This window comes from Eumetopias jubatus, unplaced genomic scaffold (assembly GCF_037043125.1).
Source record: "Eumetopias jubatus isolate StellerSeaLion01/CBP00866 unplaced genomic scaffold, mEumJub1_p1.0 scaffold_10, whole genome shotgun sequence".
NCBI classification, from domain to species: Eukaryota; Metazoa; Chordata; class Mammalia; order Carnivora; family Otariidae; genus Eumetopias; species Eumetopias jubatus.
Window position 1 is genome coordinate 57,406,972 of NW_028274816.1, and position 20,274 is coordinate 57,427,245.

General features: G+C 50.1%; 1 protein-coding gene across 5 annotated transcripts; it reads right to left on the bottom strand.

Annotated features, from left to right (window-relative positions):
* Positions 1 to 226: 226 nt before the first annotated feature.
* On the bottom strand, positions 227 to 20,274 carry PLEKHA4 (pleckstrin homology domain containing A4). Of its 5 annotated transcripts, XM_088027198.1 has the most exons (20): positions 20,191 to 20,274; positions 19,476 to 19,583; positions 18,069 to 18,141; positions 17,853 to 17,953; positions 17,585 to 17,694; positions 16,781 to 16,996; positions 16,128 to 16,407; positions 15,411 to 15,497; positions 14,257 to 14,304; positions 14,032 to 14,112; positions 13,738 to 13,887; positions 12,015 to 12,113; positions 9,228 to 9,368; positions 8,051 to 8,150; positions 7,901 to 7,977; positions 5,081 to 5,083; positions 2,476 to 2,637; positions 1,507 to 1,565; positions 986 to 1,098; positions 227 to 679 (listed from the first exon to the last, which is right to left on the bottom strand). In XM_088027198.1, the coding sequence occupies exons 1-20, from the start codon at positions 20,272 to 20,274 to the stop codon at positions 420 to 422; spliced, it is 2,352 nt and encodes a 783-aa protein (XP_087883324.1). In that variant the 3' UTR covers positions 227 to 419. The 5 variants fall into 5 exon arrangements, with proteins under 5 accessions (XP_087883324.1, XP_027947406.2, XP_087883323.1 ...); XM_028091605.2 differs by lacking the exon at positions 5,081 to 5,083 and having other exon boundaries at positions 15,411 to 15,485; XM_088027197.1 differs by lacking the exon at positions 5,081 to 5,083 and having other exon boundaries at positions 15,411 to 15,485; positions 16,116 to 16,407.

Consider the following 20,274-nt stretch of genomic DNA (forward strand, 5'->3'; position numbering starts at 1 on the left):
CAGGAGTCCGGGCCCCCAACTCCCACCCCCCGATCCCCTCCTTCCTCAAACCCAGGATTTACGGCGTCCAGCCCCTTCCTCCCTCAGACCCAGGAATCCAGGCCCCAGCTCCCTCCGTTTCCAGACCTACAGGTTCCAGACCCTCAGGACACAGGAGTCCACGACTCCAGCTCTGTCCCGAAGAGACCCCAGCGTCACAACCCCAGACAGAGAGAAAGCTATTGACTAAAAGTTCAAAGTTTTAATCCGAATTTGTACAAGTGTTGGCAAAACCAAACTTTGGCCATAGAAACGTCTCCCTCCCCAAGCCAACGGGAGGACCAGACCACGCCCCCAGGCGCCCCGAGTGGCTCCAGATCGCGGGGCGGTTCCTCCGGGCCACGCCCCCACGCTCCGACTGGCTGCGGCGCTCGGGCGGGTCAGAAGCTGGACTGCAGCAGCGTGACTCGCAGAGGCCACGCCCCCTCCTCTTGGGTCATGGCGGGAGGGGCGGTCCCGGATTCCCACGTGGGCTCCCAGGAGGCGGGGCCTGCGTCGCGCCCACTACCTCGGCGGGAGAACCCGGCGGAGCCGGAATTAGCCACTGGAGATCTTGGGGGCGAGGTCACCTGGGGGGTGGTATCTGACGGAGGCGGTGGCGCGGGGGGAAGAGGGTCTCCTCGGGAGTCCAAGTTTCCACCTGGACGGCACGAGTGGACAGTGAGAATGGCAAACTTTGGGACACAGGAGTCCGGACCCCCAGTCCCCTCCTGCCTCAGACCCACAGGCCTGGCCCCCCACCCCCACCCCCAGATCCGAGAGTCTTGAACCCCTGTCCCCTCCTGCCTGGGGTCTGGAACTCCCTAAAACCCTCTACGGCACTCTCCCCATCCAGACATAGGATCCCAGCAGCTCCCAGAACCCTCCCGATCAGAACCAAGGATTCCAGGCTCTGGGTCCCTCTTCCCCAAAACCCAGGAGTCCAAGGTCCCCAGCCCCTCCTCACCTGTCATCATTCTGTGCCACTGCGATGCCTCAGTGGCCAGAGCCTGAGAGAGGCTGAGGACTCTCTCCCGGTGCCCTTCGGCTGTCGGCAAATAAGGGGTGGTATTCCTCGGACTAAAAAAGAAAAAGAGAGAGAGAGAGATTTGGGGGACGTCGACAATTAGCCAGTACTGCAGTGCCCCACGCGTCCTTCTGGGAGTTGTAGCCCTTAGGCCATTCCCTAAAGGGTTTTAAACAGGGTGTGGCCCTCTGAGGCCTGCGCATGTCGTGGGATTTGTAGTCCAGTCCTCCCTAACTTTCACCCGCCTTCCTGAAGCAGGAGCGGAGTTTGATATCGACCCAGTTCTGCAGTTTGGGTAACTGCAGTTCTCATGCAGATCTAGGGGCTTTCTGATGCCCCAGGAAGTCAAACATCTCTAGAAGGTTCTGCGGTCTGTACTTTATACTCAAAAGACAGCAATAATAATGCCTTCCCTTTGGAAATGGATGTCCTGCTTCTTGCCCCACTCTCCAGTTCTTTACCTGCTCCAGGATCCAGGGCTTCTGAGCCATTTGGGGGCTCCTGAGTGTCCCTGGACAGGCTGCAAAGGAATTGGGGCCTTAAAATTCCTCCTCACCTGGAAGTGCCCACGTTCTCGTTTTGAGGGTGAAATGAAGGGGGCTCAGAAAGGGAATTAAATTGCCCCAGAGACAATGTTTAACTTTACATGCATTCCTGGAAAACAGCAAGAGTTAAGAAAATCCGCCCCCACCCCCCAACACACATCCTTTTGCATTCTGGGAAATGGCTTACCACAGAACCTCTCTTCCTTCCTATGACCTCCACAGGACTGACAGATGGTCACCCCCTTATTTACCTATGACAAGACCAGGAAGAGGTCCTCCAAATTCACAATTTTTGGCTCATAAGGAATTAGCTGAACTGCTCGTCCCCCTAATACTAACTAGACAGAGAGATAAACATTTGGTGTTCAGCTGACTGAGATGCCTCCTGATTACAAAAATAATCCTGGCTGTAAAATCACCCCACCTATGACTTGTCTAATTACTCCCTAGGAAAGTCTCAGATGAAACCATCGGCCGAGAGACCCTTATCTTCATATCTGGAAGGCTCTCTCCATTGCAACCGTATGAATATAATCATTTCCTTACTTGCTCATTTTCTCATCCCCCCCTTTGATAATACATAGTAACTAAAAAAAAAAAAAAAAAAAAAAAAAAAAAAAAAAAGCAGGGCCCACAGTCCAGACCTGTGACCCCCATCCTGAGGGAAAAGCATTGGTGAAGTGAAGAGGTCTCTGCCTCCCCAACCCCCACCCCACAAGGGGAGCCACCAGCATAGGTACACTTTGGGGTGAACCTGGAAACCCAGTTCTGAGTAAGGAGGGAGGGAAATCCCCATTTTACAGAGAGGGAAACTGAGGCTCACACTAGGAGCAGAGGATCCACTACCACCCCACCGCCCCACCTTGCACCCTCTGTTCCCTTCACCCTCGGTTCTGTGTCAGGCTGGCGTCTGGCTGGGGACAGCGTCCCCCCCAGAGTGAGAAGCCGGGGTGAGGCCGGGCGAGGGAGAGGACGTCCAAACTCCTGGTTTCTGCGTATTCTCTCCATCTGCTCCTGAGCACTCATCCGAGGCCGGGCGAGGGGGGCCTGGGGAGATGAGAAACACCTTGACACCCCAACCTGGGCTTCCTCTTTCTCTCTCCCCTGAAACTCGGCCTCCAGTGTCGCACTTTCCAGTAAGTTCATCACTAGACTCAGAAGGATCTTTCTGCAGCCAGAGCTGAGGCCATCCTCCCATGCCTCCAAGCACCCTCAGGACAAAGGTGTTTGAGGCCCTACCTGCCTCCCTGGCCTCATTTCCATCAGTTGCCCTGTTCGAATCCAAAGCCACAGCCTAACAAACACCCACGCGTCCTGGACATGCCCAGCTTCCTCACACTGGTAAATTAGGAGCCGGGTTGTCAACTCTGGGTTCCTTGTGATGAAAAACAACTCTGAGCCAGCTTAGACACAAATGCAGGAGGAATGAGATGCATTCACTAAATTGTCAAGAGGATCCATTTGGGTCGGCCTTTGAGAGGGCTTTGTGAGCTCTCTCTTGCTCCCGAAACCAGACGGATGGCACAGCAGGGACAACACCATAACGCCATGTGATAAGTGGAGTGGGCGGCCACAGGTAAGGACCTTCCAGAAGCTAGGATGGAGGCCTGAAACAGATCCTTCCCCAGCACCTTCAGAGGGAGCACAGTCCCGCTGACACCTCCATCATGAACCTCTAGCCTTAAGAACTTAAAATGCAAGAGGACAGAGATAAATCAAAGAAGAGGAAGAAAAAAACCCCACTAAAATGAAACCAGAACTCTGGAGAGAATCCCAAGGGTGTGGCTGGGCACCCGTTTGCTGAGAGATTAGACAGGTGACGTGTGGATACAGGAAATCAGCTCAGCAGAAATGCCACCAGCCTGAACTGAAGGGGACAGACTGGGGATGAAATCAGGAAGGGTTGTCATTCAGGCAGGAATCAGGCCAGGCTGACAGATCTTTCCGGCCGCAGACATGTGTCATCCTTTGGGAAACGGGGGCCATGTGGACACAAACGCATACAGCAAGAATGCCAGGGGACACCTGGAGTTCTCTTGTCACCAGTCGAGGGACTATCAGATGCCGGGGAACTGACCCTTCCCGGGTGCCTTCCGAAGGAGCATGATTTTGGACTTCTAGCCTACAACCCGAAGACAGTCCATTTGTTGTCTCAACAAACAAAACCAGAGGGAAGAGAACCCTCAGCTGCAGCCTCTAACTAGAAGATTTTAGGGAGCCGGCTTGGGATCAACTGCCTGGTATAGGGCCAAACACTGCAGTTGACTCTGGTTGGCTCTGACCTGGGCAATCGTGAGTCACAGGTCCACCTGCTGTAAAAATGATGGCCCCTGTATATTGACCCTATATTTTTTCTTCCCAGCGGGCCAGACCATTGGCCCCAAGCCGCCATCACCAAATTCCAAGGTTCACACACCCACTTGTTTTAGACACAGCCCAAGCAGGCAGATAATTGTAGCCATTTACAGCCTGCTGGCTTTGATTACTCCAGGAAACAGGAGCTCCATCCCAGGACCCCGAGATCATGACCTGAGCCAAAGCTCCCAGTCCTAAACACTCCTGCCTCCGGAATCCAGCAATTTCGGAACTCCCCAATGTAGGACATCGGCTCTCCGCTTTGCTTGCCGAGACTGCATCTTACGAGAATAGGTCTATCTTAAGCAAGTCAGCTTTGCCTCCAGCACAGACTAGCATCCTCTGTCGGGATCACCTCCATGCTGTTGCACATACAGCCTGCACCCGCTGTTTGGAGGACCATTTTCTGCATGGCCCACATCTTTTTTTCACTCATCCGGACTCAGCTTCCCAATTGTTAAAAAAAAAAATTTTTTTTTTTAAATTTTAAGTAATCTGTACACCCAATGTGGGGCTCGAACTAACAACCCCGAGATCAAGAGTCCCATGCTCCACCAACCAAGCCAGGCAGGCCCCCCAATTTCCTTATCCTTTCTTCCTGATGCTTTTAAGTCTTATCCCTGTCGGTTATGTAGGATTGGATTTGTGTCTCTCTCCCATCAGACGGGAGCATCAGGTTTAATTCTTGGCTGGACCCCCAACACCTCCCACGGGGCCTGGCCCCCAGCAGGCCTCTATATGCTGAGCAAATAAAGGGATTTGAGATTTCTTCCTGCAGTCACCACTCCTCAGAGCTCAGGGGAGAAGGGAGAAGAGGCAACTCCTTGGCCCTCCTGACACACTGCTTAGATTGGTCATCTGCTTATGTCTTCTTTGTGGGCATCAGAATGGTCCTGCCAAGACCAGAAGCCAAGCTTTTCCTGCAGGACCCCTCTGCCAGCTTTAGGATGGGGGGAACCATAGAAAAATAGAGGTCGTGATGCAGAGGTTCATCACCCAGCATATTCAGCTCAAAAGTGTAGATCCTTGGGGTGCGTGGGTGGCTCGGTCAGTTAAGCGTCTGCCTTCGGCTCAGGTCATGATCCCAGGGTCCTGGGATGAAGCCCTGTGTCTGCCTCCCTGCTCAGTGGGGAACCTGCTTCTCTCTCTGCCCCTACGCCCAACTCATGTTCTCCCTCTCTCTCTCTCTCTCTCGATAGCTTGAGATAGTATCAAGTGGAGAAATTCAGGTTTCATAGGGTATGCACGGGGAATCCACACGGACATGGAAATTCCAAAGGCAGTCAGGCAAAATGAGGTTATGTGTGTCGTTCTGAACCAGGGGGAAGGGGGCAGAGGTCTGGGACTTCAGGGGAAAGGAAAGAAAAATCACACTTCACAGGGTGATTAAAAGAGCAGAGGTTTAGGAATTAGATGGTTGCCCTGTCCTACAGATGGGTCACTCAGATAACATTTACGTCAGCTAATAACCTTTCATCTGGGAAAGACCCGCAATCTAGATTCTTCTATGTAGTTAAGAGAGGGGCAAATTTTCTCTTGAGCCCGTAGGGTCTCAACTACCTTCAGCTCAGAATAATCATCGTGCCGAAGAGGCCCATCTTGGGGTCCCTCAGCTGCTATACAGTTCATTGCTGACCTTCAACAGTGTTTATGTATCAGGGACCAAGAGATTCCAGCTGGTTTGCTCAATTAAAACAAGACCTCCCAGGGGCGCCTAGGTGGCTCAGGTCATGATCTCAGGGTCATGAGATCAAGCCTTGCATTGGGCTCCGTGCTCAGTGAGGAGTGTGCTCGTCCCTTGCTAACCCTCTGTTCCTCACCCCCCCCACCCCGCTCACCTGTACCCTCTCACTCAAATAAAAAAATAAATAAAATCTTTTAAAAAAGAAATAAAAAGCGCATATTTATAACCCATGTTTATTCCACTCTGACTCGATCAATCATTTAGTTGTTCATTGCTCTATTTTTAAAAAACCACAAATTTAAATTGACATGTCATTTATAAACTGAGTCCCATTTAAGTATGAATATTCATAGTATTGCTAGAGGAATGTGATGTGTCTGATTAAGGGCGCTGCGCCAGATGCTGCTGGAGGTTTTATTGCTTGCTTGCTTGCTTGCTTGATTGATTTTATTTATTTATTTGACAGAGACACAGCGAGAGAGGGAACAGCAGCAGGGGGAGCGGGAGAGGGAGAAGCAGGCTTCCCGTGGAGCAGGGAGCCCGATTTGGGGCTCGATCCCGGGATCCTGGGACCATGACCTGAGCCGAAGGCTGACGCTTAACGACTGAGCCACCCAGGCATGCCAGGAGGTTTTATATAATACACAGTATATGCATCCTACTACCGGCCTAGAATCGGCAAACTTTTAAAAATTTATTTATTTGACAGAGAAAGAGAGAGCACAAGCAGGGGGAGGAGCAGAGTGAGAGGGAGAAGCAGGCTCCCCGATGAGCAGAGAGCTGGATGCAGGATTCCAGGACCCTGGGATCATAACCTGAGCCAAAGGCAGACACTTAGCCTACTGAGCCACCCAGGTGACCCCAGAATCTGCAAATTTTTGCATTTTGCATTACGTCTGGTCCCCAGGGTTTTGGATAAAGTTTGAAGATCGGTATAACTATAATCTACCTTCCTCTCAACATCTCCAGTTCTTCCACTTAACTTAGTGTAAATTAGGTTATCTCCGGCCTGGACTGTCCTCACTGGGTCCCCGGCCTCAGTGCTCGCCCCACAGCTTGTTCCCCGCATGGCCGGCAGAGGGCGCCAGCTCCCGCTTACGGCAGTTGAGAACCCTCCACGGAGCTCATCTTGAACCACACAAGCCCCAGCACGGTCCACCGCCAATACCCATCTCTCTCCTCTCCACCCCACTCCCCCTCGCTCGCTCACTCGGTTCCAGCCACACGGGTGGCCGCTAAGCACCAGAAATGCAGGGAGTGCAAGCGATTTTTTAAAAATTTTATTTCGGGGCGCCTGGGTGGCTCAGTCGTTGGGCGTCTGCTTTTGGCTCAGGTCATGATCCCAGTGTCCTGGGACTGAGTCCTGCATCGGGCTCCCAGCTCAGTGGGAGGCCTGCTTCTCCCTCTCCCACTCCCCCTGCTTGTGTTCCCTCTCTCGCTGTGTCTCTCTCTGTCAAATAAATAAAATCTTTAAATTAATCAATAAATTAATTTTATTTCATTTTAATTCATTTAAATTTAAATAGTCCGATGTAGCTACTGGCTACCTTATTGGACAGCCATGAGGAGATATATATATATATATATTAAGATTTATTTTATTTATTTGAGAGAGAGAGAGCACGAGCAGGAGGGGCAGAGGGAGAGAGAATCTCAAGCTGACTCCGCGCTGAGCCTGAGTCGGGGCTCCATCTTACGACCCTGAGATCACGACCTGAGCCAAAACCAAGAGAGGGATGCTCAACCAACTGAGCCACCCAGGCGCCCCCTGCCATGAGGATATTTAATAAATATTTGTCAAATGAATGAATGAAGTCCTTACTACATCTAAGCACTATTTTCTTTTCTTTTTTTTTAAGATTTTATTTATTTGAGAGAGAGAGAGATAGTGAGAGACAGCAGGAGCAGGGGGAGGGAGATGGGGAGGGGCAAACGCACGGCTCATTCCCAGGACCCGGAGATCACCACCTGAGTGGAAGGCAGACGCTTAACTGACTGAGCCACCCAGGCGTCCCTAAAGGGGGGGGGGTGTGCTAGGAGCTCCATTTTGCAGCTGAGCACACGCAGGCTGAGGGGTTTCCTAACAGACCCAAAGTCACACAGCTTAGAAGTAGCAGAGACAAAATTCAATCCCAGCACTCTCAACAAATCTCACTCTCTCTGCTCTGGGGTGTGATCTCAGAACTTTCTCCCAGCTCTTTGGCCAGAGTGGGTGGTGGTCAGGTTAAAGGGTTACAGATGGGCCTGAGGACGCGCGGATGGACCACCCACCTTGGTTCCTGGTTGTGGGGAAGCCGGACGGCGACTCTCAGGGCTGGAAGCCCGGGAGACCCTTGGAGATCCAAGACCTAGGAGTGCAGAACCGGGACTTGGTGAGGCCAGGGAATGCCAAGGAAGTCCCATCCAGCCCAGGATGCTCACCTGAGCGAGGGCTGGAGAGGTCTCTGTCGCCCCCGGGGGGCCGTCCCCAGTCAGCCTCAGGGGACCGGGATGAGCTCAGTTCCAACGACTCAGGCAAGCTCTGGAGGGGTCAGGAAAGGAGAATAATGCTTATCATCATCATTCTTTTTTTTATTTTTTAAAGATTTTATTTATTTTTTGACAGAGAGACAGCAAAAGAGGGAACACAAGCAGGGGGAGTGGGAGAGGGAGAAGCAGGCTTCCCGCTGAGCAGGGAGCACGATGCGGGGCTCGATCCCAAGACCCTGGGATCATGACCTGAGCCGAAGGCAGATGCTTAATGACTCAGCCACCCAGGCACCCCTAACATTGTCATTCTTACTATTTCTCAGGCACTCAGCAACCAAGACACAGCATGAATAGGAGTCAGATTGAAAACCAGTCTGGTTTCAAATCTCAGCTCTGCCATTTTATGAGCTGTGTGACCGTGGGCAAGTTACTTTACCTCTCTGAGCCATATTTCATCTTTGATATGAAGATCGCATTGAATTCCCTCCATAAACCTACAAAGCAGCAATTATTATTCCTATTTGACATGTGGAGAAGCCAAGGCTCCAAGAATGAAGTCGACGGCTGAGATCACAAAGATGGCAGAGCTGGGATCTGAACCCAGGTCTCTCGGATACACAATCTGCTAGCAGGTCAAGACCCACAGCAGCTCTAACCCAGCTATGACAACAGCGGCTCTTGCCTCCTGAGGGCCTACTCCGTGTCAGACACTTTCTAATCATCATCTCTCCTTTTTACGGAACCCTACAAGTTGAGGGTTATGATCAGCGGTGTCTCGTAAATGTTGAATAAATGCCTCTCTGGGAGAAAACCGCCCTGGTTTGCAGCACTGGCCAATCTCTGTGGTGCAAATACTCCCACCATGGTCAATTTCAAGCTACCGATATGACATCACTGAATACGGAGTTGACATGAGATCCACACAGAGGTGGGAGGTGCTGGGAGCTGGCTCCAGCATACCACTGGACTCTGATCACAATATAACAAAGAAACAAAGGATACTTCCCTGTGGATGGTTAGCTGAGAGAAAGAAAGGGAGAGAGAAAAAGGTTGAGGGGGTGATGATGAGTTGGGCCTGGGCAGATGGGACAGGAAGCTGGGGGTGGGGAGAGAGGCTTGTGAGTCTCACCTCCCTCTCTGATGACTCCTTGCCCTGGAGTGCGGGGGATGGGGAGTCAGGTTCAGTGATGGGGGGTGGCTTTTGTGGGCCCCCCAGACCTGCCAGCGTGTCTTCCACCATCCATAGCTGCTGCTGAGCAGATGCTCTGTCCTGGGAGGAGGAAAGAAATCTGTTATTCAAAGGTGGGAAAAGGCCAGGAGGGTTAAAGTTGGGTCTGAAATCAGGGAGGCTATATTTATGGAGTCATAAATGGATTATGTATGCATGGGGAGGTTACACTTGTGGATATCCATTTCCATATGGATATCCCATTGACCCACCACCATTTACCACAAACATGGTCTTTTCTAATCTGCTCTAAAGTGTGACCTGTTATACATAGGTGAGCATATAAATATGTGAGTCTGTTTCTGGATGCCCTATTCTATTCCTTTGGTCCATTTGTCTAAACAACACTGTCTTTTTTTTTTAAAGATTTTATTTATTTATTTGAGAGAGAGAGAGAATGAGAGAGAGAGAGCACGAGAGGGAAGAGGGTCAGAGGGAGAAGCAGACTCCCCGCTGAGCAGGGAGCCCGATGCGGGACTCGATCCCGGGACTCCAGGATCATGACCTGAGCCGAAGGCAGTCGCTTAACCAACTGAGCCACCCAGGCACCCTAAACAACACTGTCTTATTAACTGTAGCTTTACAGTCAGACTTGACATTTATTTGCCTTAGTCCTCCAGCTCTGCGCTTGGAGGTTGCCTTGGCTACTCTTAGTCTTTTGTACTTCCAGACACAATTTAGAGTCAGCCCGTCAATCTCTATGTAGAAACCTCCCAGATTTGTATTGGGATTATAAATCAATTTGGGGAGACTACATCTTTACTTTATGTATCTTTCCTATCCACAAACATGGTATATCTCTCCATTTATTTAGGTCTTCTTTAAGTTCTCTCAATGATGTTTTGTGGCTTTCAGAATAGATGTCTTGTATATATTTAATTAGATTTCTTCTTGGATATTTAATTTGTTTATGTCAATTACAAACACTGTTGCTTATAAATATTTATTCTCTATTCATTTGGTACTAACATACAAGAAGATAATTGATTTTTGCATATTATCCTTGCATTCAGTGACCTTGATAAATTTGTTTATTCTAATAGCTTATCTGGAGATTATTTTGAATTTTCTACATTTATACAATCATGTGTCATCTGTAAATAAAAAATAGATTTACTTCTCTGGTCCTTACACCTTTATTTCCTAGACTTGTACTGTCTAGGACCCCTGGTACAATGTTAACTAGAACTGGTAATAGCAGATACCCTCATCTTATTCCAGCTATCAGGCAGAAAACTCTCAATATTTCACTGCCAATTATGTTTGCTGTAGGTTTGTTATAGATGTGTTATCAGATTAAGGAAGTTCCCTTCTATTCCTATTTTGCTGGGAGTTTTTATCATTAATGGATATTAATGCAGTCAAATGTTTTTCCTGCATTTATTGAGATGATCCTGAGGCTTTTCTCCTTTTTAAAAAGATGTGGTGAAATACATGGACTGATTTTCAAGTGTTAAACTAACCTTGCATTCCTATAATAAACCTAATTTGGTTCTTTTCATATATTGCTGGTGCTGAGAGATATTTAACACTAATTGGTGGGGGATTAGAGTTGAAGGGTGGATTTTAGGAAGAAGGGGAACGGATTTAACATGAAGAGAGCGGAGCTTAAATCTGTGAGTATGCATTTAATACTAGAAGTCAACAGTTTGTTTAATTTCGTTTTGTGGGCTTGAACCCACCACCCCGATCTAAAGACCTGAGATCAAGAGTCAGACACTTAATCAACTAAGCATCCAGGCACCCCTAGAAGTCAACATTTAAGGGGTGCCTGGGTGGCACATTCAGTTGAGCATGGGACTCTTGGTTTTGGCTCAGGTCATGATCTCAGCCCAGAGTCTGCTTAAGACTCTCTCCCCATCTCCCTCTCCGTCTGCCCCTCCCCCATCTCTGAAATACATAAATAGATCTTCAAAAAAGGAAGTCACATTTTAAACTAAAGATATATGTTTCAGAAACTCAATTATTAGGCTTAGATTGAAGAAGTGGGGGGAGGGGCTCCTTATTGACTCAGTCAGTGGAGCTTGTCACGCTTGATCTCTGGGTTGCGGGTACAGGCCCCACCATGGGTGTAGAGATTACTTAAAAATAAAATCTTAAAAAAAAAAAAGGATGGGGAGCCTGGGTGGCTCAGTCGTTAAGTGTCTGCCTTCGGCTCGGGTCATGATCCCAGGGTCCTGGGATCGAGCCCCGCATCGGGCTCCCTGCTCCGCGGGAAGCCTGCTTCTCCCTCTCCCACTCCCCCTGCTTGTGTTCCTGCTCTCGCTCTCTCTCTCTCTCTGTCACATAAATAAATAAAATCTTAAAAAAAAAAAGGATGAAGTGGGTCTGAAGCTAAGCAAGGAGGCTTATACTTCAGAAGTGGAGCCTGAACAAAGGGATTGGATTTAGAACTAGAAATTCCAGAGGATAAATATAACAGCAAAAGTCAGGAGGCAGGGTGGGGACAAGGCTTCAAACTAATTTTGAAATCTCTCCTCTAATAGGAGAGATTTAGAACCAGAGGGGAGAGGGGTTCCGAACCTGAGACAGGTCTTAAAATGAAGGGCACGATCTCAAGTACAAAAAGGGGTTTAAAATGAAAGGCAATGACAGGGGGGAGCAGCTTGAAATGAAGTGGGAGGGGCTTCAATGGCCAAAGGGTTTTCAGGGGAAGATGGCAGAGAGGGTGGAGTTTGGGGGACATACCTGGGGGGAACCAAGGTGCAGCAGGTATTCCAGGGTCTCCCTCAAGGTGCCCAGCTCCTGTTCCAGACTGCTGTATGCGTCCCAAACCCGCTCTCGCTCCTCAGGTCCCAAAAAGGGGGAGACACAGGGTTAGTATGCCCACCCACCAGATCTTTCCCCACTCCATTTTTTTCCCAGCTGACGAGGAGGAAGAAAAGCTTGATCCCTGGTGCCCTGGGGCGGTATATGGACTACAATTCCCAAGAGCCTCTTTGCTCAGTCCACTAGGATACCCAGAGTCTATATGGAACCTGCCATTCCAATGAGCTGCTAGAGTAGACAAATAACAGATTTTCCTAAATTCTCTGACTACCTTTGAAATCCCCTAGGGAGGCAGACTCTACAGATCCAATAAGCTCTTGGGACAGTCAAGATCACGAGCCCCAAGTGCCCCCAGGGAAGCATCACCATCATCATAGCAGTTAACATTGATTAGGCACCTACCATGTGCCAGGCACTGTTCTTGGCTCTCATTTAATTCTCATGAGGTAAGTATTATTAATGTCTCCATTTTACAGATAATAATTATAGCTAATATTTCTTACCATGTACCAGGCACCTGTTAAATACTCATATACACTTCTTTTTTTATTTAAGATTTTATTTATTTATTTGAGAGAGACGGAGAAGCAGACTCCCCGCTGAGCAGAGAGCCTGCTGCGGGACTCAATCTCAGGACTCTGGGATCACAACCTGAGCTGAAGGCAGACGCTGAACCGACTGAGCCACCCAGGAGCCCTCATATACACTTTTTTTTTAAGATTTTATTTATTTATTCATGAAAGACAGAGAAAGACAGAGAGAGAGAGAGAGAGAGAGGCAGAGGGAGAAGCAGTCTCCCCAGGAGCAGGGAGCCTGATGCGGAACTCGATCCCAGGACCCTGGGATCATGACCTGAGCTGAAGGCAGACGCTTAACCATCTGAGCCACCCAGACGCCCCCTCATATACACTTCTAAGATATATATTTTTATGATATTTATATGATTTATATTTATGTATATATTTATATGCTATATATAAGATATATAAATATATAAAATACATTCTATGTTAAATATAATACAACAGTATTAAATATTCATTTATTCATGTATGTTATGTATAAATACATGTATTTATGAAATTCTTATAATGGCTCCATGAAGTAAATACTATTTTTATTATTTCAAGTTTACATAAGAGGTACCTAAGGCCCAGAGGGGTTAAGTAACTTCTCTAAGGTGGCACAGCTACAATGAATGGGAGCAGGAGTTGAGATTCCAAGCGAGGAAGCCCATATCAAATTCACCCTCTCAACTCACTAAATTAAGTCTCCTGTTTCTTGGTTGCTTGCCCCTCGCCCTCTAAGACTGTCAAGATAACTGATTTAAAACTTGGGGTGGGGGGAGGGCACCTGGGCGGCTCCATCAGTGAAGCACCCGACTCTTGATATCGGCTCAGGTCATGATCTCAGGGTCGTGAGATGGAGCCCGGGGTCCAGCTCCACGCTGGGCATGGAGCCTGCTTAAGATTCTCTCCCTCCCTCTCCCTTTGCCTCTCACCCCCCTAAAAAAAAAAAAAAAAACTTGGGGAGAGCAGAATTCTCAAGAACAGCCTTTCCATGAGCTTCTGCTGTCAGGTTTCCCTTTGCTAACACCCTGTAGAGTCCTCCTGGGAGGGCACGCCCCTTCCCAGATGCTCACCTGAGTCAGGTGACAAAGAGTAGCCCTCACAGTGACCAGTCGGTCTTGCAGGAGGCGCTGGTGCCCCCACGCCCTCCCTGGAGCAGCAGCCTCTCTGGTTGTTTGGCCCAGCTGCTGCCTGGTCAACTCCAAGGCTGCTTCTAGCTGCTCCTGCACCAGAAGGGAAGGTGGTTAGGCTTCTGAATCCACATTCAGCCCCAGGGATAGAGAAAAGGTGTCTTCCCAAATCCTTGTGTGTGCTGAGGAGCAGGAAGGGAGAGGCCAGATGTCCTTCCCCATCTCAGAGCCTCATACCTTCTCCTCCTGCCTCTGGTCTAGCTCCTCCTGCAGCCTCCTCAGGAGCCGGTCCTGCCCACACAACTTGGTCAACAGAGTCTGGAGAAAGGAGAACAGGAGTTACTTATGGACCAGACCTGGCTCTTCCCCTGTCCTCCCTGCCACTCCCCACCCCCACCACCATCTAAAGCATTCTCCCCCAACTCTGAGTACTTGGAAGGGTTTAGACCACAGAGAACTTACATCTGTCTCTAAGCTTTGGGGAAAACTTGAGTCCAGGGGGGGACCTGGCTGAGGAGAAGGAGAAAAGCCAGGGGTCACATGGACAGACAGGCCTTTATTGTACCTCAGTGCTCAGTCAAGCCCTGTTTCTATTGATAGTCCCCCTTCTCCTTATTAGCTTTTTTTTTTTTTCCTTTTTTTAAATGTAAGCTCCATGTCCAGCAGTGGAGCCCAACCTGGGGCTTCAACTCATGACCCTGAGATAAAGACCTGAGCTGAGATCAAGAGTTGGATGCTTAACTGGCTGATCCACCCAGGCACCTGCTTATTAGCTTTGTTCCAAGCTTTAGCAAACCTCAGGAGACCACATGCCAGATTCCTGGCTTTAGGAAGATCCAATGACTCTGTTATCAAAAAGCTTCAGCAATGTTATAATTAATGGAGAACATTTAGACATTTCTTTTACAACTGAAAATAAAATAAGGATGCTCGTTACTATTGTTACAGTTTAACACTGTATTAGAGATCTTGACCAATGCTATAAGAAAAGAAAAAGGAAACAAGTAGAAGTGTAAGGATAGGAATGATATGCTCATCAATCCAGAGAAATCAACGAAATCAGAGTGACTAGAATAAGAGAATTTAGGGGCGCCTGACTGGCTCAGTCAGTGGAACATGTGCCTCTTGTTCTTGGGGTCTCGAGTTCAAGCCCCATGTTGGGTGTAGAGATTACTTAAAAAAAAAAAAAAACTTCAAAAAACAGACTAAAAGAATTCAGCAAGGGTGCCAGGTGAAAGATGAAGTTCCAAACATCAATATCCTATCTCTACACCATCCATAGCTAGAAAATATAATTTAAAAAAAAGATATCATTCAAATAGCTATAAAAACTATCAGGAATTTAGGAGTTACCTTAACAAGAGCGTATAAGATCTCTATGGAAAAAAATTTAAAACAAATAAATACCCAGAAGATGATATGAATGCATGGAGAGATATTCTATATATATGCTACCTGGTTTGTGGCAGCCCTAGGAAACTAACAGAGGCATCAGTCAAGGGACCTTGAAATATTCACTCTTCTCTATGCACATTAGTCCAGAAAATGACATTCTCCATAGCAAAGAAAGCAAGGGAGGGGGCTCTGGCAGATTTGAGGTGCCCCAGGACACCTACCAATAAAACCATGGAAGCCCGTGTCCCGGGAGCTCTCGGGGGTAGTTGGAGATACGTGGAGGAGCCAGAGGGAGCCTGGGAGGAATACTGAAAAAGAGATGTTTAGAAATTGGCATGTTTTAGTAACAAATATTAGAGTGGGTGCATCCAGAATTGATGTGACTTAAGAGATTCTTTGAGGTTCACAACTGGGTCCCCGCAACTTCCTCAACTACTTGTTCTCCAGCTTTGTGCCACTGTGGGAACATATAGGATGATAATAAATGGACAAGCCTGGCAAAACTGCCCCAGGGTTTGATAGAAGTTGCAATCTACTCTCACTCTCACATTTGTGTTTAACTGTGGATATTCTGGGCTACAATTCCATGATGCTCAGAGGAAATAGCAGGTGACCATCTTGGAAAGCTAAACTGGAGACACAAGACAGGTGCGCTCCAGACTACCTCTCCCAGCACTGTCTGGGAGGACAGTATTCTGGACTACAATCCCCATAATACTTAAGGTGTAATGGCCAGAGACTGGGCTGAAAAGACGGCCCTGAGGACTGATGGGAGATGAAGTCCACTTCTCCCCCCTTCACATCTGAACCCAGATGTGATTATGTTGAAACACAATCCCCATGATGCCCAGGGGGCCATGGCTGGCCGACCAGCCTGGAAAGACAGACCATAGCCATATGGGAAATGTAGTCTCCCTCCCCATTACCTCTCTGCTCACCTGTGTTCTGGCCTCCTGACTCCAGTGCTGGGGACTCCTGGGGGGCCTTCCTCCCCCAGGCTCAGAGGAGGGTCCTCGCCGGGGAGTGGGGGGCCTGGAGAGTGTCTGGCGCTGAGGGCCCCAATCCAGGGGAGGCCGGACATCGATGCGACTCAGAGGTGTATGGGGTCTGGCAAGAGGCGCTATGTCACCGGAGGATGGAGGGGGTCTGCGTGCAGGAGCAGACCGGGGCCGGGGGAGACTCAGAGGGGAGGGAGGGCGAGAGAGGGGTGTGAATAGGCTGTTGGGCAGAGAGAATAGGGGAACTGGTGAACTAGAGCCCCCTCACCCTACTACCCACCCAGTCAGCCTCATGTACATGTTCCCTTTTAGTGAGTCTCACTGTCCCTCTAGAGTAGAACCCCTCTCTATTAGCCTGATCCTGAATAACTTCCCCCTTTGTGGCATCTCCTCCTTAGGACTTCCTTTCTATGGGTTCTGACCTCACAAGAACTCCAGCAATGCACATTCACTCAAGAGAGAAAGCACTAAGCCGCACCTCGAATCAGCCGCAGACCCCGCCCTTCTCTTAGGCCATGCCCCCAACATAGCTTTTCCTCGACACTCTGCCCTGTAGAACCTTCTTGTCCCAGACTCCCTCTCCCTCAACTCACTCCGGGCTCCTGGTCCTCCGGATCCGAGGTCCAGATTGGAGGTCGGCTGTGGGGCTGGGGGTGAGCAGCCCGGATCGTCCACGACCTCTGGAGAGCCGAGCCACCTCTGGTGACTCTAAGCCGTGTCTCTCTTCCCCTCTGCTCACTTCCGGGGGACCACCAGGGCCTCCAGGGCCTTCTCCAGGCTGGGGACGTGCGGGTGACCTGGGTCGCCCACTAACGAGTGGGCACAGAAAAAGACATCACTCCTCTGTACCTCATGACAGCCCTTATTCCCATTTCAGGAGTGAACGCACGGAAACCTACACAGAATAAAGGGTAAGTGGTGCGCTATAAATCATTGTTCCCACTTTGCAGATGGGAAAACTGAGGCCCCGAATGTGGAAGTGACTAGTGCAGGGCTATAAGGTCCATTGGGGTTTCCATTCCATTCATTCCCAGAATGAAACTTGGGAAAAGCCGGGACAGAGTTTGTCTAAAGCCTTTCTTTTTATATTTGACTTTCCTTAAGCGGTAGCTTTGGGGGTGGAGACTTCTGAGGGAGCCAGTCAGAGTATGGAATATTGATGAAGGGGTGCTGGACAAAATGGTGGGCGGAGTTTAGAAGAGAAAGACTTTTTGCTGATTGGAAGACATGAGACATGAAGTTCCCTGGAGGTGGGGCCTGAAGGGCGGAGCCTCCTTAGCTAGAAGATGTGTGACTGGACGTCGAATAGGCGGGGCCTAAAAGGGAGGGGCTGGAACTAATTAGATGGACTCCGATTGGAGGTGCAGGTCAGGGGCGTGGCCAGGAACTATACTCACCACTCGTCCCCCTCTGCGCGCGAGGCCCGGCCCAGCGCCCTTAGCCAGCCGCGCAGGTCCTCCAGAGTGTCAGCGGCCAGAACGTAGGTCCTCATGCCCGGGTGCTCGGCCTGCGGGGAGAGAGAGCTGGGGACCTGGACGCCCGGACCCTCTAAAAAGGAGGATGCCATGGACCCTGGTCAAGGCTTTTTATCTCCAATAATGGATGCTCCCATGGCTGCCCCCGTGGCCTACTGCCTTAGTGCCCACGGGGAATGGACGGACTCACGGTGAAGGTGAAGCGCCGCCCTCGGGGGGCTCCTGGCCCATCTGGCCTGATACTGTAGCTAGGGAGCAGGACGCTGCCCAGGACGCTCTCCTCGCGGCTGTCTGCAAAAGAGAGCCTGGGGTCAGGGATCACACAGGCATCGGGAGGCCAAGAGGCTAAGGGAAAGGGAGGGTGGGCGGGGGGGCCCGTCCACCCCGTGCCAGCCGGGGCACTGACCCTTGTAATAGAAGAGGCAATGGCCGGAGAGGACAAACCAGCGGCGTTTCCAGAGCCGGAGCCCGGAGCTGTCCTGGGGAAACAGAGTGGGAAGGGAGGCCTGAGTAGAAGGGGAGTGGGGAGAGGAAACGTGGAAATAAAGACAGTGACACCCGGGGATGGAGAAACCCAGAAAGAGGAGAGGAACAGACACGTTTGCTGCAATAGATTGAGCCGGAGAGCTGGAAGCCAGAGTGTAGGGGTTGAGCTCACGTAGATTCTGGACTCGGTCAGGCCTGAGTGGGGCTCCTAGCTCCACCCCTCTCGAACTATGCCATTAGGCTAGTCATTTCCTGGCTAGGACACTCGTGTTTTCTCATCTGTCAATTGGGGATTGAGAAGTTACCAGAAGGTTGGAACGAGCTACTGTACGACCCGTGGGCCGGGACTTTATATACTCAGACTTTTGATTGGATTATTCCGGAGTCAGACACACAGAGAGGCCAGGAAGGTGGCCCTGGGAGCCCTAACCTGAATCCTGCATCTCCCCCTCTCCTCTGCCAAAACTACTCCATCTCCAACCTTGTGCCCCTCTTCTCCTCTATAATCCATTCCTACAGAAGTCAGGTTGATCTTTTTCAGTTATGTCAGATGGTGGGAGTCCCCCGCTCAAGACAGAGCCTACTATCATACTCAGAATAAATCTCAAATTCCTTCCCCTCTTTTACCGGCTTGCAGGGAATCTCAAACCGGGTCTGCATAAAAATCACCAGGGGAGCTTTTTAAAACACAGATAGATTCCTGGGTCTCAACCCCAGAGTTCCTGAGTCAGTAGATCTAGGGTGGGTGGGGGCTGTCGGTCTGCATTTCCAGCAAGTTCCTAGCCGGGACATATCGCAAACCACTGCCCTGCCATCCCTCCTATCTCGACCCTTGGCTGGCTCCAGACACCAAGCTTCGGCCTGCCATGGGGCCTCTCGCTCTCAGATTCCCTCAGTCCCCCAGCTCTTAGCATAATGGGCTCCTTCTCGTCAGTTTGTTCTCAGCTCAAACGATGCCTTCCCTGACCAAGAGTCAAAGCATGCCCTCCTCCCTCTACCACTTTTGTGCATGTCCTCCCATGTTATTTCTTCAGAGCAATTCCTACAATCTGAAATATGCTAATGTAGTACCCATCCCTGCCCCACCCCCTCTTGAGCGTACTATAGATACTTGTTTGTCTTATTTGGGCTTGGCATGTTATAAATATTCTGGAAGTGGTCACTGAATGAATGAAAGGGTGCCGGGAACAAGGACAGAGAAAGGGGAGAAGGCTCGTTAGAAAAAAGGAAACACATTTGGAGACTGGGAAGGAGAGAAACAGGGAACAGCCAGGGGCCCAAGCTCTAACGTCACTCAGTGTCCCTTCCCTTCTTGTGCTCACTCCACCTGCTTATGAAGCCAGCCTCGGATGTGCACCGGGAGGTTGGGATCCCTTCGGAGAGCATTGCCTCTCTTCCCGAAGGCGTGCACCTTGCTTACTGCCCTGGTAGGCTTCTGAGGAGAAGGAGGACAGAAATTAACAGGATGGTCTTGGGTGCCGTGGGATGCAGGCAACCCAAGGCCCTGGCTCGGCTGCCCTTAGACACCAAGCCAAGGAGGGAACTGAATTTTGAGATCAGAACTGGATGTGCATGGGGGCGCCTGGGTGGCTCAGTTGGTTAAACGGCTGCCTTCGGCTCAGGTCATGATCCCAGGGATGGAGCTCCGCATCGGGCTCCCTGCTCAGTGGGGAGCCTGCTTCTCCCTCTGACTCTGTCTGCCCCTCTGCCTACTTGTGTTCTCTCTGTGTGTGTGTCAAATAAATAATCTTAAAAAAAAAAAAAGAAGAACTGATGTGCATGGAGTCCAGCAGGACTGTTCCTCTGGTTGAATTAGGAAAATCCGAGGGGTGGGGACAGCTGGGAGTGCCTCTGAATTCCTAGCTGGAGCTGTTGGGCAGTTTGGGACCTTACTAGGTGTGGCAGAGCCCATCATCGCCAAGGGTCCTTGCCCTTAACAACAGGAATCCTTTGGATTGGCACGGAACCCAGGGCTGGGAAACAGGAGGTTGGGGCAGTCCAGAGCCCTGCCCTCCTCCCCAGCCCCTCCAAGAACCTCGAACCTTGGTGCTCAGGCTGCCCAGCGAGGAGATGGTGGAGGCGCTGCTGGCCAGGCTGAGGCTGCTCCGAGGTCTGCCCTCCTCCAT

What these genes read in the sequence shown, in the direction of transcription:
- PLEKHA4 (XM_088027198.1), bottom strand. Translation starts at nt 20,274, where the DNA reads ATGGAGGAGGGCAGACCTCGGAGCAGCCTCAGCCTGGCCAGCAGCGCC. An exon ending in GAGGCTGGCTTCATAAGCAG is followed by an intron (nt 18,142 to 19,475) that starts GTGGAGTGAGCA and finishes CTGTTTCCCCAG; the next exon opens with GACAGCTCCGGGCTCCGGCT. An exon ending in GGGCTTCCATGGTTTTATTG is followed by an intron (nt 14,305 to 15,410) that starts GTAGGTGTCCTG and finishes CCTTCTCCTCAG; the next exon opens with CCAGGTCCCCCCCTGGACTC.